Here is a 15,869-nt window from a genome sequence, read left to right as displayed (position 1 = left end):
GAAATGGAACCCATAAAGATCGATATCCCAGACATTAGTGACCTGAAATGGATTGGTATTGGTCATTTTGAATTGGACAATTACATGGTCTACTATGCTGGGAATGACAAGTTGAAGAGGAATGACGTTGCATTCATCGTCAAAAAGAACATTTCATGATCAATGCAGAAGTACAGCTCTATCAGTGATAGAATAATAGCCATATGCCTACAAGGAATACCAGTTAATATGACAATTATTCAAATTTACACACTAACCACTAAGGTCAAAGATGAAGAGATTGAAGATTTTTACCAACTTCTGTAGTCTGAAATTGATCAAACATGCAGTCAGGATCCACTGATAATTACTGGTGACTGGAATGTGAAAGTTGGAGACAAAGAAGAAATGATCAGTAGTTGGAAAATATGGCCTTGGTAATAGAAACAATGCCGGAGATCGCATGATTGAATTTTGCAAGACCAGTGAGTTCTTCATTGCAAATACCTTTTTTCACCAACATAAACAGCAGCTATACACGTGGACCTCACCAAATGGGATACACAGGAATCAAATCAACTACATCTGTGGAAAGAGATGAAAAACTCAACATCATCAGTCAGAACAAGGCCAGGGGCAGACTGCGGATCAGACCATCAATTACTCATATGCAAGTTCAAGTTGAAACTGAAGAAAATTAGAACAAGTCCACGAGAGCCAAAATGCGACCTTGAGTATATTCCAACTGAATTTAGAGACCATCCAAAGAATAGATGTGACACGTTGAACACTAATGACTGAAGACCAGACGAGTTGTGGAACGACATCAAGGACATTATACGTGAAGAAGGCAAGAGGTCATTAAAAATACAGGATAGGAAGAAAAGACCTAAATGGATGTCAGAAGAGGCTCTGAAACTTGTTCTTGAACGTCGAGTAGCTAAAGCAAAAGGAAAAAATGATGAAGTAAAAGAGCTGAACAGAAGATTTCAAAGGGCAGCTCGAGAAGACAAAGTATTATGATGACGTGTGCAAAGACCTGGAGATAGAAAACCAAAGGGGAAGAACATGCTCAGCATTTCTCAAGCTGAAAGAACTGAGGAAAAAATTCAAGCCTCAAGTTGCAATACTGAAGGATTCTATGGGGAAAATATTAAATGATGCAGGAACCATCAAAAGAAGATGGAAGGGGAATACATAGAGTCACTATACCAAAAAGAATTGGTTGATGTTCAACCATTTCAGGAGGTAATATATGATCAGGAACTGATGGTACCGAAGGAAGAAGTCCAAGCTGTACTGAAGGCATTGGTGAAAAACAAGGCTGCAGAAATTGACAGAATACCAGTTGAGATGTTTCAACAAACAGATGCAGCGTTGGAAGTGTTCACTTGTCTATGCCAAGAAATTTGGAAGACAGCTACCTGGCTGACCGACTGGAAGAGACCCATATTTATGCCTATTCCCAAGAAAGGTGATCCAACTGAAGGTGGAAGTTATTAGACAATATCATTAATATCACACACAAGCAAAATTTTGCTGATAATCATTCAAAAGCGGCTGCAGCAGTGTATCAACAGGGAACTGCCAGAAATTCAAGCTGGTTTCAGAAGAGGACACAGAACCAGGGATATCATTGCTGATGTCAGGTGGATCCCGGCTGAAAGCAGAGAATACCAGAAAGATGTTTACCTGTGTTTTATTGACTATGCTAAGGCATTTGACTGTGTGGATCATAACAAATTATGGATAACATTGCAGAGAATGGGAGTTCTGGAACACGTGGATCAAGAGGCAGAACAAGGGGATACTGCATGGTTTAAAGTCAGGAAAGGTGTGCATCATGGTTGTATCCTTTCACCATAACTATTCAATCTGTATACTGAGTAAATTATTCGAGGAGCTGAACTATATGAAGAACGGGGCATCAGAATTGGAGGAAGACTCATTAACCACCTGCAATATGCAGATGACACAGCCTTGCTTGCTGAAAGTGAAGAGGACTTGGAGCACTTATTGATGAAGATCAAAGACCACAGCCTTCAGTGTGGATTACATCTCAACATAAAAAAAAAAAAAATTTTTTTTTTTTTTTTTTAACATAAAACAAAAATCCTCACAACTGGACCAATAAGCAGCATCATGATGAATGGAGAAAAAATTGAGGTTGTCAAGGATTTTATTTTTCTTGGATCCACAACCAACACCCGTGGAAGCAGCAGTCAGGAAATCAAAAGACACACTGCATTGGGCAAATCTGCTGCAAGAGATCTCTTTGAAGTTTTAGAAAGTAAAGATGCCACCTTGAAGACTAAGGTGCACCTTTACTTCTAATTCAGTTATGTAAGAAAAGATTCAGTACACCAGCAAGCAATAAAATAGAACTGTTGGTTGACATTTATTCTTGATTAACATCCAAGCTGGATTGACAGAGTGGCTCCAAGGACCCAAGCCATGGTGTTTTCAGTCGCCTTATACGCATGCCAAGGCTGGACAATGAACGAGGAAGACCAAAGAAGAATTGACACCTTTGAACAGTGGTGTTGGCGAAGAATATTGAATATACCATGGACTGCCAAAAGAACAAACAAATCTGTCTCGGAAGAAGTACAACCAGAATGCTCCTTGGAAGCAAGGATAACGAGACTGTGTCTCACATGCTTTGGACATGTTGTCAGGAGAGATCAGTCCCTGGAGAAAGACATCATGCTTGGTAGAGGGTGATCGAAAAAGAGGAAGACCTTCAACGAGATGGACTGACACAGTGGCTACAAGAATGGGCTCAAGCATAGCAACAATTGTGGGGGTGTTGCAGGACCAGGCAGTGTTTTGTTCTGTTGCATATAGGGTTGCTATGAGTCGGAACCTACTCAACAGCACCTAACAACTTTCCCCTTCACTCGGTATAGAAAGCCGATTGTACTGAATCGTCTTAGATGTCTTACCTTGGAAATGTGTGAACGCAACGATGTGCATGAGGGCCAATTTCTGAACACTAATTATGAATAACTAGCAAATATACAATGTATTCATAGAAGTTTGGCATTCTTGATTCTAGAAAACCAACCTTCATAGTCCTTTCTCTAAAGTAACCCCAAGACCTTCATTCTAATTCAGTTATGTAAGAAAAGATTCAGTACACCAGCAAGCAATAAAATAGAACTGTTGGTTGACATTTATTCTTGATTAACATCCAAGCTGGATTGACAGAGTGGCTCCAAGGATAGGCTCAATCATAGCAACGATTGTGAGGATGGCGCAGGACTAGGCAATGTTTCATTCTGTTGTATATAGAGTCACTATGAGCCGACTTGACGGCACCTAACAACAGTAACAATCAAACTATAACACTAATAGAAGTGATTTCTTAGGGGATATGCTATGTATGATGAATACTGAGTAGTTTCACATTTTATTTCCTACATGTGATGTTTCTAAATTGCTTCTGATAATTCTAATCTTTGTAATGAGCTTTTAGTTTCTTTGGGGGAAAGATACTATACAATTGCAGAATATTTGTTGTCAGATTTCCTTCTTGTAAACAACAATAAGGGTTTAATAAGATATTTCATTTCTTATTTAAGCTATTTAGGTGTTTATGCTACATCATAATTTTATAAACACAGCAGGGCCTTACAGTCATACACATAGAGTTTACAAAGCTTGTGGGGAACTTGAGAGGAGTAAATTTGCTAAACTGCAAACAAAGTGATTGAAAAGTATAACACATTTTGAAGTTGAAGTTATTTCAGATACTCCATACTGACAAGAAATAGGCGATTACTCCTGTTAATAAATATCATGGCCTACCGTCAAATGAGGGTCCCTGTTGGCACAGTGGAGCCCTGGTGGTACAGTGGTTAAGGGTTTGGCTGCTAACCAAAAGGCTGGCAGTTCAAATCCACCAGCTGCTTCTTGGAAACCGTATAGGGCAGTCCTACTCTGTCCTGCAGGGTTGCTATGAGTCCGAATCAACTCGACAGCAATGGGTTTTGGTGGCACAGTGGTTAAGCACTTGGCTGCCAACCAAAAAGTTGGCAGTTCAAACCCACCAGCTGCTCAGCGGGAGAGAGATGTGGCAGTCTGCTTCTGTAAAGACTTATAGCCTTGGAAACACTGTGGGTTAGTTCTACTCTGTCCTGCAGGGTTACTGTGAGTCACAATCGACTCAACTGTGACAAGTTTGATTTTTTTTTATTTTTTCCGTCCGATGCACCCACTTCTGACTCTCAGCTCCTTATTCCAGTGCCTTCCCTTGCCTTACAAATCTCCCTCTGGTGGCATTTTCGTAGAACTGCAGATTCTCAGAAGCCAACTGGGTGCAAATGCATTTGTAACAATTTTCATTTCTGGGAGAAAGTCAGCAGTTGGGCAGTTATAAAATATTTGTAAGTCACTGGAAGCAAATCTTTTAGTAACTATTTGGATAAAGAAAACTCCATAGTTTTCCTTCCAATCAAAAATAATAATGAAGGCCCACAATAGCTAAGGTTTTGGTTAGTACTTTCCTATCTTTCAGGTGCAATGCTAACCGTATTATAAGCATTGCTTCTTGCAATATCTCAAGGAGTAGTCATTATTTTCCCCAATTTTACAGAGGAGAAAACTGAGTCTTACAAAACGTGTGGGTTCGGGTTCTTTGATTTCAAGCAACACACACTGTTTGATTCTAAGCAGCACACATGAACTCCAACTAAGTAAGGAAAGAGGAAATGCACAGGGAACCCGGGGAGGAAAGGGAGAGCGAGCTGTCACATTGTGGGGATTGCAGCCAATGTCACAAAACAATATGTGTATAAATTTTTGAACAAGAAATTAACTTGAGCTGTAAGCTTCTACCTAAAGCACAATAAAATAAAAAAGAAAAGAAATAATATAGAATGGAAAATACTGGTGAGGGTGTTGAAATGGAAATACTATGAGCAAATAATCCAAGAAGCTGGAGTGTCTGAGGAAGATCGTGGCAACAGGATTGGGGGAAGACTCCTTAACCACCTGCAATATGCAGATGACACAACCTTGCTTGCTGAAAGTGAAGAGGGCTTGAAGCACTTACTGATGAAGATCAAAGACTACAGCCTTCAGGATGGATTACACCTCAACATAAAGAAAAGAAAAATCCTCACAGCTGGAACAATAAGCAACATCATGATTAATGGAGAAAATATTGAAGTTGTCAAGGATTTCATTTTACCTGGATCCACAATCAACGCCCATGGAAGCAGCAGTCAAGAAATCAAACAACATATTGCATTGGGCAAATCTGCTGCAAAAGACTTCTTTTAAGTGTTCAAAAGCAAAGATGTCACTTTGAGGACTAAGGTGCACCTGACCCAAGCCAGGGTGTTTTCTCTTGCCTCATATGCACGTGAAAGCTGGACAATGGATAAGGAAGACCAAAGAAGAATTGATGCCTTTGAATTATGGTGTTGGCAAAGAATATTGAATATACCGTGGAGTGCCAGAAGAATGAACAAATCTGTCTTGGAAGAAGTATAGCCAGAGTGCTCCTTGGAAGCGAGGATGGTGAGACTTCACCTCACATATTTTGAACATATTATCAGGAGGAATCAGTCCCTGGAGAAGGACATCATGCTTAGTAAGGTAGAGGGTCAGCGAAAAAGAGGAAGACCCTCAACGAGGTGGATTGACACAGTGGCTGCAACAGTGGTCTCAAGCATAACAACGATTGTGAGGAAAGCACAGGACCGAGCAATGTTTTGTTTTGTTGTACACAGGGTTGCTATCAGTCGGAAGCAACTGGATGGCACCTAACAACATAGTATTGAAGGGATAACTGAACAACTGCGGGAAGAACAGAAAGCAAGGTAGTTGTGAGGATCTTAGTGGGAAGGACTCATGGGTTTTCTTTTTTTTTTTAATGATCGTACTTTAGATGAAGGTTTACAGAATAAATTAGCTTCTCATTAAACCATTAGTACACATATTATTTTGTGACATTGGTTCCCAACCCCATGACATGTCAACACTCTCCCTTCTTGACCTTTGGTTCCCTATCCCCAGCTTTCCTGTCACCTCCTGCCTTCTAGTCCTTGCCCCCTGGGCTGGTGTGCTCCTTTTGTTTTGTTTTATGGGCCTGTCTAATCTTTGGCTGAAGGGTGAACCTCAGGAGTGACTTTATTACTGAGCTAAAAGGGTGTCCAGGGGCCATATTCTCGGGGTTTCTCCAGTCTCTGTCAGGCCAGTAAGTCTGGTCCTTTTTTGTGAGTTAGACTTTTTTTCTACATGTATCTCTAGCCCTCTCCAGGACCCTCTATTGTGATCCCTGTCAGAGCAGTCAGTGGTGGTAACTGGGTACCATCTAGTTATGCTGGACTCGGTCTGGTGGAGGCTGTGGTAGTTGTGGTCCATTAGTCCTTTGGACTAATCTTTCCCTTGTGTCTTTAGTTTTCTTCATTCTCCCTTGCTCCCAAAGGGGTAAGACCAGTGGAGTATCTTAGATGGCCACTCACAAGTTTTTAAGACCCCAGATGCACTCACCAAAGTAGAATATAGGATAAAGAACATTTTCTTTATAAACCATTATGCCAATTGACCTAGGTGTTCCTCGAGACCATGGTCCTTTGGGGTTTTTTTTTCCCAAGGCAAAGTTTTCCAAAGTCTGGTCTTCTTATTTAAAATGCTGATCCCTGAACCCCTACTTCAGACTAGCTGAATCAGAATCTCTGGGAGTAGGACCCAGGAATGTTAACAGGTTTCCCAGACTATTCTCATGTTCACTGAGGTTAAAGAAACACCTTGGACACTGTCATAGGATGACTCAGTGCTTTTGACCATCTCCATGGTCTGCTCAGTTAAAAACTTCCTAGGAGGGAAAGTGTAACTGGTCCTGACCGCATGAGCTACCCACTTGTTTGATAGAGGTTATGGTGTATGTTGGGGGGTGGGGTGTCCCTTGACTGACAGCCCTGTGAGAATCCCATTGATGGAGAATGAAGACAGCACTCCAAAAATGGCAAAACAAAACAAGATATACACTCCAAAAAGGCTCCAAAAGGAGGCAGCAAGAAAGGAAAACATATTCGTCACATTCAAAAATACTTGACAAGGAAGCAAAAAAAAAAATAAATAAAGTCTATTAAAAGATGCAACCAGGTGTTGTCAAGTGTGAGTCAGTTTTTGGAGGGGTTATTGCTCTCATTTTGATGAGTCCAAAGGAAGATGAACATACAGGTGATGGCCAAGGCCAGGATTACAAAAACTCACATTCTGCTTATTAACGAAACGATGAGAAAAAGAAAGCAAATCTCTCCAGAGATCATCTCCATTTTATGTGTGGAAAACAAGGTCTCAGATAAAGGAAGGGACTTGCTTGATGTCCTCCAAGATCCATAAGATCAGTGTTCCTTCTTTCACTGCTCCATAGCCCTTTTGGATTCCCACCCACATGCCTAATTAATTTCCTCTTAAAATATGCCAGTGAATAAATAGTGTAGTCTAGTTAAAAGATGCTCACCCTCCCCGTAAATGTCAGCTTCCTCTGTACTTCCTTGTTGTTTATAATGCCATTTTGTTATCGTTCATAGTGTTCGATGAATACAAACGGATATCACAGAAGAATATTGAAGAGAGTATTAAATCTGAAACATCTGGTAGCTTTGAAGAAGCTTTGCTGGCTATAGGTGAGCTGGCTGGGGGCGGGGAGCGTAGAAACAAATGTCTAGAGACTTTCTTTGTTGTTATCAGTTTGTTGTCATGGAGAGGTGGATTTTTTTTTTTTTTCAGGGAGGAAAATTGTTTAAATCACTCATGATGTACTCCAGAATTTTAAACAAGAAATCGTATATATAACCTGATTGCTATGGTACTACTTGGCTTTATACGTTTTTATTCAATGTGCCTTTATGTTTCAGTGTATAAGAAAGATAATCCTATAATAGCTCCATCTTGCAAGTCTGTAAATGGTTAAAACTAGGAACTATCTCATATGGTAAAGAAAGTAATCATCATTTTGAAGCTGTATGCTTCCCTTTGCTTGATTTCTCTGCCACTATTAATTACTTCTCCAGGAACTTCAGGATAAATTGAAGGGACTTTCCATCTGTGCCTTCAGCGTAGCCTGTGTTCATGAAACACTGGTGAAAATATCTCCAGCAAAGTAATCAAGAGATACTAGATGCCTTACAGAAGCAAAGGCAACAACCACCACTTCCCTTTTCTCTTAAGTTTTATCTGTAATCTTTTCTCTTTTTCTCTTGACAGTCAAGTGCATGAGGAACAAACCCGCATATTTTGCTGAAAGGCTTTATAAATCTATGAAGGTAAATGGCCGTATGTTTAGCATCTGCATGGCTGTGGCCTCTCTTGTGTCCATCCACTCTGTCCTCCAACTTCAACCTGAGTTCTTTAATTCATCAAATACTCACTGAATGCCTGCAGTGATAACACTAGGTGATATTCACTGAGTACTTACAGTATGCAGGTCACTGTTCTCAATGTTGTATATGTATAGATTAATTTTATGCCCACAGCAGCCTTACGGGGCAGGTATTATTATCTCTCATTTTACGGATGAAGAAACTGAGGCATAGAGGGCTATATGATTTGTCCAAGGTCCTCAGAGAGGAAGTAATAGAGCAGGGATTCAAACCCTGGTAGCCTAGCTCCAGAGTCCATACTCCTAACCAAGCATTGTAGTCTGTGCTGGGAACCATGGGAGACAGACGAAAAAAACCCAAACCTGCTGCCATCGAGTCAATTCCGACTCATAGCAACCCTATAGGACAGAGTGGAACTGCCCCATAGGGTTTCCGAGGAATGGCTGGTAGATTTGAACTGCCAACCTTCTGGTCAGCAGCCACAGCTCTTAACCACTGGAATACTAGGGCTCCAACGGGATGTGTGGGAAAGAGGAAAATGTAGTCCCTGACCTCAAAGAACTTCTAGCCTTATAGGGAAGGCAGGTGTGTGCAGAACACCAATAGTAACAAATAGAATGTAAGGCTATAATTGGAGATCCAAGTATTATAGGAACACAGTGGAGATGGCTTTTTTTTTTTTTCCTCCAGTATTTGTGTTTTTTATGGGGAGGATCAGAAAAGATATATTAAGAGGTTGGTATATTTGAAAACCAAACAACCAGAACACAATTAAAGAGAATGTTGACACATTGTGAAAAATGCAGCTAATATCATTGAACAATTTATGTAGAAATTGCCAAATGGGAACCTATCTTGCTTTGTAAACTTTCACCAAAAACGATATTATTAAACAAAAAAAAAGAGGTTGGTATATTTGAGCAGGACCTTAAAGACATTTTTACATTGGAGAATTTTACATGGTGGGAAGGGAAGGGATGATAAATTTGGGGAGAGAAGGATGACATTCCAGGGGGAGGCATCACTGGGAATCACTGGGCAAGGCAGGCAGGCTGGACAGCACAGACTGTGTTTCTAGAATGACAGAGAGCAGTCTCCTCTGGTCACAACATAGAATGTTAGAAAGGTAAGTTGTGGAGAGCCTCGAATACCATGTTCCACAGGCCTCCAAGGTTGCAGAGCAGACAAAGGACATTGTCAGGAGAGTCACACATAGTCTTGTCTTGACAGATTAAAGAAAAGCACCATGTGAAAACCAGGCAGGCTTTGATATGTGGGGATCTTGTTTTTTTCCTTAGGGCTTGGGCACCGATGATGACACCCTCATCAGAGTCATGGTTTCTCGAGCAGAGATTGATATGCTGGACATCCGGGCCAACTTCAAGAGGCTCTATGGACAGTCTCTGTACTCCTTCATCAAGGTAGGTCATGGAAGCCTTGCCTTGGCCCAGGGGAAGCACTGATGAAAGGACAGGGCTCTCACCTAGGCATTTAGAGACGACTTGTCCCTTCCTTCTTGGCGTATATCATTCCCTTCAAAGATGTTATTCTAATTCAGATATTTCTAGTCTTTCTCCTTTCATACAGATGTTTAAATCTTTACAAGTAGAAGCTGGAAATGTTTGCCTTCTAAATACAGTAATTATTTCATGTTGACCTGTTGACCACCAACAGAGAAAGGTTCCATTTTAATGAATCCTTTTGAGAGCACAATTTCCTTATCTACCTGATTCCAGTGAAAGATAGACAACTGAATCAGTCTTCCACAACCTTATTCAGGGCCAGCCCAGTTGGCTGGGAATATGGGAAAGTGTTGTAGTTATCCTGGATTGCTGTTCTTTACCTGGTAGTGTTTCATTCTGTTGTACGTAGGGTATCTATGAGTCGGAAGCGACTCAAGGGCACCTAACAACCACCAAAAAAAAACAAACCAAACCCACTGCTGTCGAGTCGATTCCAACTCATAGCGACCCTATAGGACAGAGTAGAAATGCCCGAAAGAGTTTCCAAGGAGTACCTGGTGGATTCGAACTGCCGACCTCTTGGTTAGCAGCTGTAGCACTTAACCACTACACCACCAGGGTTTCCCAACAACCACCAAGCTGGCACCATATTTCTTGGAGTCCTAATATGGCATGTGAGTGGCGAGAAGTAAGTTATATCCTTCAAAACCCCTCATTCCTGGGCTTTTGCTTCTTGAGGAAGCCAGAAAGTCCTCATGAACATGAGGCCTAGTCCAATTTCCCTAGAAGCTGGAGTTGTCTGCACAACAAACTTCAAGTAAGGATTCGATGTATAAAATAATTTTTCCGAATACTACACCTGGCTTGGAAAGGTATAACTATTAGCCAGAAATTTTGTTACTATGTCTACAAGACATTCAGGAACTTATTCCATTTCTGTACAGCCTATAAGGAAACTTCATTTTGCAGGGCTGAAATATAGCTAAATAAAACAATTTGTAAGATTCAAGGTTGACCATAAATGCAGTTATGGGAAAATGTATTTGTAATATATATAATTGGATTAATAGCCTTAATATTCTTGTATCAAGAGCTTTTGCAAATTATTAAGAAAAAAAGAAACACCCAAAGAGAAAACTGGCCAAAGGATATTAAACTTGCATTTTGCAAAAGTTAAAACACAAATGACCAATAAATATATAGATAATGTTCCACCTCAGTAATAGCCAAAGAATTTCAAATAAAAACAAATTATCATTTTTCATCCAATACTTTGGCAGAGTTTAAAGAGATCATAACCAGCACTGGAAAAAGTTTGGGAAAACTTATCATTTTTTATGGAGGAACTGTAAACTGGTTGTACCTTTCGGGGGGGGCGGTAATTTGGCAATAAGTGTTTGAGGACAAAAACTGTATGTTTCACATAGCTATTTATATACTGGCACTGGGTTTTGGTTTTTTATTTATATATCTAGGAATTTCTTTAGGGAAAGTAATAAAACTACACTAGCTCTTATATTTTCATCATAGCATTACTTATATGATTTACTTTATATTATTTGTATTTATGTATTACTTCATATATACCATATGTACAGTATATACTATGATGTATAATTACATCTTATATAATTATATATTTACATTAACCAATAGGGGATAACTGAAATAAATTATGGAAAAATCCATACACTGGACTACTACACAGACACTAAAATGATGGGATACAAATACATTGATTGGTTTGGGAAAACATCACTATAAACATTTTCAACATTTATAAATGTTTTGGAAACACACACACACACCACTGAAAAAACAAAAATAAAGAATACATGGCACATTTAACAGTAACTGGCAAAAGAAGCAGAATAGATGCATAAATATGTAAATCATAGGACAAAATTATATAATGACAAATGACCAAAAACATGTTATAGTAATACAAATAAATAAGCTTTCAGGTTAGGTAAAAATATAAAATCCAACTTCATGCTATTTATGAGAAACACCTAAAATACAGTGACATCTAAGAAGCATAAGGAAAAAGACCAGGCAAAGGAAAATTCAACAAATACAAAAAACAAAGCAGAGATTATACAATTAGTGGAGAAAAAGCATTAAATAGGAGGAAGTAGAGCACTTTATATTAGTAAAGGCAACAATTCACAACAAAGATTAATTTTTATGAAACTTTAGGTGCCAGACAGTATTGTATTCAAATAAATAAATAAAAATTTGAAGATCCAGAAGAAGACATTGATGGAAATACTATGCTAATGAAAGACTTTCACACATTCTTCTTATTCTTTGGCAGATCAATGATGCAAAGTATAAACAAGAATATATTAAGATTGACTTCAATAGATAAGGATATTAAATTTTGAACCCTATAGGCAGAGAGTCCATCTTTTCTAGTGCCAGTGAAGTATTTACAAAACTGATTTATTAGACCATAACAATTTCTTTATAGAAATTACAAAACTTTTCTGGAAGGCTACCTGGCAACCTGTATCAAAAGGCTTAAGAAAATACGTGAATCATCAATCCACTAATTCCCATCTTAGAAAAAATTCATTCCAAATGAATCATCAAGAATATGCACAGGAACTGAATGTTAATATGATTAATAGCAGCAGGGTTTATAATAGTGAAAAATTGGAACCAACATAAATATCCAACAATGTTGGGGGTGGATCAAATAAATCATTTTACCTATGTACAATGGAATATTTTTTAACCACTAAAGAATGATGTTGTAAAAGAATATTTAGTAAAATAGGGAAATATTAAGGCTATGTTGTTAGGTAAAAAAAGCAGTACATTGTCTGTGTGTCTTTCTAACATAAACTCTAAATGTCCTCTCTAATACCAGCTGGGAAAGCAGCACTTCTTCTGACCCCAACTACCCAGAGCTAGGTCAGATCTCACGAGTTAAGGGGTACAGTAGGGCAGACTTCCCAGGATGCCTAAGACTTCAGATACCAGTTACAAGTTTGGGGGTTCCCAGGATACCTTTATTTCTGATCTGCTGGCTATAAATTCAGGTGTTCCCATTACCCTCTTGGGTACTGTAATTTGCTAGAATGACTCACAGAACTCAGGAAAGCTCTATACTTACGAATACAGTTTTATTATAAAGGATGCTGTCATAGATTGAATTGTGTCCCCCCAAAATATGTGTCAACTTGGCTAGTCCATGATTCCCAGTATGGTATGATTGTCCCCCATTTTGTCATCTGATGTGATCTTTCTATGTGTTGTAAATCCTACCTCTATGATGTCAATGAGGTAGGATTAGAGGCAGTTACGTTAATGAGGAAGAAATCAATCTACAAGATTAGGTTGTATCTTAAGTCAATCAAAGCTTTTGTGTCCCAAAGAGGCATTACTCTCTTGTGCATCGTTGTCTTTCACCAACCAGAAAGCTCACTTGAGCTTCAGTGTCCAGAATTTTTATTGTTGTTGTTAGGTGCCATGGAGTTAGTTCTGACTCATAGCAACCCTGTGTACAACAGAACGAAACACTGTCCGGTCCTGCGCCATCCTCACAATCATTTTTATGCTTGAGCCCATTTTTGCAGCCACTGTGTCGATCCATCTTGTTGAGGGTCTTCCTCTTTTTCGCTAACCCTCTACTTTACCAAGCATGATGTCCTTCTCCAGGGACTGATCCCTTCTGATAACATGTCCAAAGGATGTGAGACATAGATAGTCTCACCATCCTTGCTTCTAAGGAGCATTCTGGCTGTACTTCTTCCAAGACAGATTTGTTTGTTCTTTTGGCAGTCCATTGTATATTCAATATTCTTCACCAACACCATAATTCAAAAGCATCAATTCTTCTTTGGTCTTCTTTATTCATTGTTCACCTTTTACATGCATATGAAGCAATTGAAAACACCATGGCTTGGGTCAGGTGCACCTTAGTCTTCAAGGTGACACCTTTGCTTTTTAACACTTTAAAAAGGTCTTTTGTAGCAGATTTGCCCAATGGAATGAGTCGTTTAATTTCTTGACTGCTGTTTCAGAGTTTTTATTAGGGTTTCAGAAAACAAACGATTGACTGAATCATTCCCCATATGATTTAACTCAGTCACTAGTCATCTTTCCTCCTTGGTGTCAGGGTGGTAACAGAGAGTGAGTCTTTCTGGCATGGCCATCTCCCCACCCAACCTGACTCCCTCATTAGCATAACCTCCTGTGACCTGGAGCTCCTCCATGAATAACAAAGACTCCAATCACTGGGGAAATTCCAAAGGTTTGTAAGTTACCAACTGGGAATAAAGACCAGATTCTTTGTGTAAAGTTAATTGTACAACTCACATGTAGAATACAGAATACTACAGTCCCATTATCACATAGGTGTCTATACGCATAGAACAAAGACTGGAAGTATATGCACACACCAAAATGTTAAGAATAGTAAATTCTAAAAAAAAAATAACCCTTGCTGTCGAGTCAATTTCAACTCATAGCGACCCTACGGGACAGAGAAGAACTGCCCCACAGGTTTTCCAGGGCCATAAATCTTTACCGAAACAGACTGCTATATCTTTCTCACTAGGAGCTGCTGGTGAGTTTGAACTGCCAACCTCTCAGCAGCTGAGCGCTTAACCACTGTGCCACCAGGATTGCCTAGTTATCTCTAGATGGTGGAATTATGGGTGATTTTTCTGTTCTTTTATATCTTTATTTTCTATGTTGAACTAGTATTGCTTTTTTAATAAAAAATAACAAACGTTATTTAAAAAAAAAAAAAACTGAGAAGAATCCAGAGAAGCTTGAAAAAATTAACTTAGGTGACTTGAAGCTGCATATTCCACTTTAAGACTCATTTATCTGACTGTAATTTTGCTTCCCTTGCCCCCAGGGTGACACATCTGGAGACTACAGGAAGGTGCTGCTAGTTCTCTGTGGAGGAGATGATTAAAATAAAACCCATGAAGGATGGGAGGATCCCTAAAGCTTTCAAATTTTTTTGTAACTTCATTTTTCTACACTGCTATTAGCATTATCTCAGAATGCTTATTTCCAATTAAAACGCCTACAGTTGCCTCCTAGGATCTAGACTGTCTATATTATTATTCATCTATAATTAGTCATTTTGATGCTTTAAAGCTGCACTTGCATTTCAAAGCTTATAAAACCTGAAAGGAAATTTAAAATTAGAAATAAACATGTACTCCATGCTTTTAACAAATTTCTTCCTTGGTTATGGTTCAGAGAAATTGGAATATATTGAATTATTTCAGGTTTTGTTTGGTGAAAAACTATTAGAGGACTAGAAAACTTTTCTAAAATCACTTTTCTGCCCTAATCCTATTTTTTGTGTGCTAGTAACTTCTTGGGAAACCCTGGTGGCATAGTGGTTAAGTGCTGTGGCTGCTAACCAAAGGGTTGGCAGTTCAAATCCGCCAGGAGCTCCTTGGAAACTCTATGGGGCAGTTCTGCTCTGTTCTATAGGGTTGCTATGAGCCGGACTCGACTCGACGGCACTGGGTGTGGTTTTTGGTTTAGTAACTTATTGATTTGAAATTGAGAGCAGTAAGAATACCCGTCTAGTTTGCTGTTTTACATAGACATAGATTTAAATCATCCACAAATATCCTTTGTTTAGGTTTCGTCCATAGCATTAGTTGACTGTTACAAAGTTTGGCATGGGAGACTTCTCCCATCACATCTTATGTTAAGATCACTTACTCTGTCCAGGTTGATATATACCAAAATCACCAACTTGTCTGAACAAATTCTAAATGTAGTTGTATATGTCTGTTTACCAGACATGAATGTTGAACATTCCACAATATTATGGTTACTGCCTTAATCCAGTTTGAAGACCAATGGAAAAAAATTGTAAAACTATGTATTCTGGTAATGGTATAATGCTTTGAATTCAGTTTCACTTAAAAGAAACTTTTTGTGCTAAAAATAACTTTTAAAGTCTTTTTCTATTTCAATGATTTGTAGTAATTTGCTATTGCACTGTGCCTCTCAACTCTAGAATCATTCTGCAGGTATATTTGGATTTAATTGAAAAGTTGTATACAACATGGAAAAATGATTTTAATAAAAGGTGATGTTTTAA

General features: G+C 38.9%; 1 protein-coding gene across 2 annotated transcripts in view; it reads left to right on the top strand.

The window, feature by feature from the left end:
- ANXA4 (annexin A4) overlaps window positions 1-15,869 on the top strand; it is a 79,043-nt gene extending 63,174 nt beyond the window's left edge. For both annotated transcript variants that reach the window (XM_049856709.1, XM_049856708.1), the window contains exons 10-13: window positions 7,527-7,622; window positions 8,203-8,261; window positions 9,617-9,739; window positions 14,655-15,869. In XM_049856709.1, the coding sequence (XP_049712666.1) occupies window positions 7,527-7,622; window positions 8,203-8,261; window positions 9,617-9,739; window positions 14,655-14,714 (338 nt within the window). In that variant the 3' untranslated portion in view covers window positions 14,715-15,869. The remainder of the gene's footprint in view (window positions 1-7,526; window positions 7,623-8,202; window positions 8,262-9,616; window positions 9,740-14,654) is intronic.

The sequence above is a fragment of the Elephas maximus genome, chromosome 17 (assembly GCF_024166365.1).
Source record: "Elephas maximus indicus isolate mEleMax1 chromosome 17, mEleMax1 primary haplotype, whole genome shotgun sequence".
NCBI classification, from domain to species: domain Eukaryota; kingdom Metazoa; phylum Chordata; class Mammalia; order Proboscidea; family Elephantidae; genus Elephas; species Elephas maximus.
The sequence above is the reverse complement of the archived record's forward strand: the minus strand, read 5'-3'. Positions and strand labels throughout refer to the sequence as shown.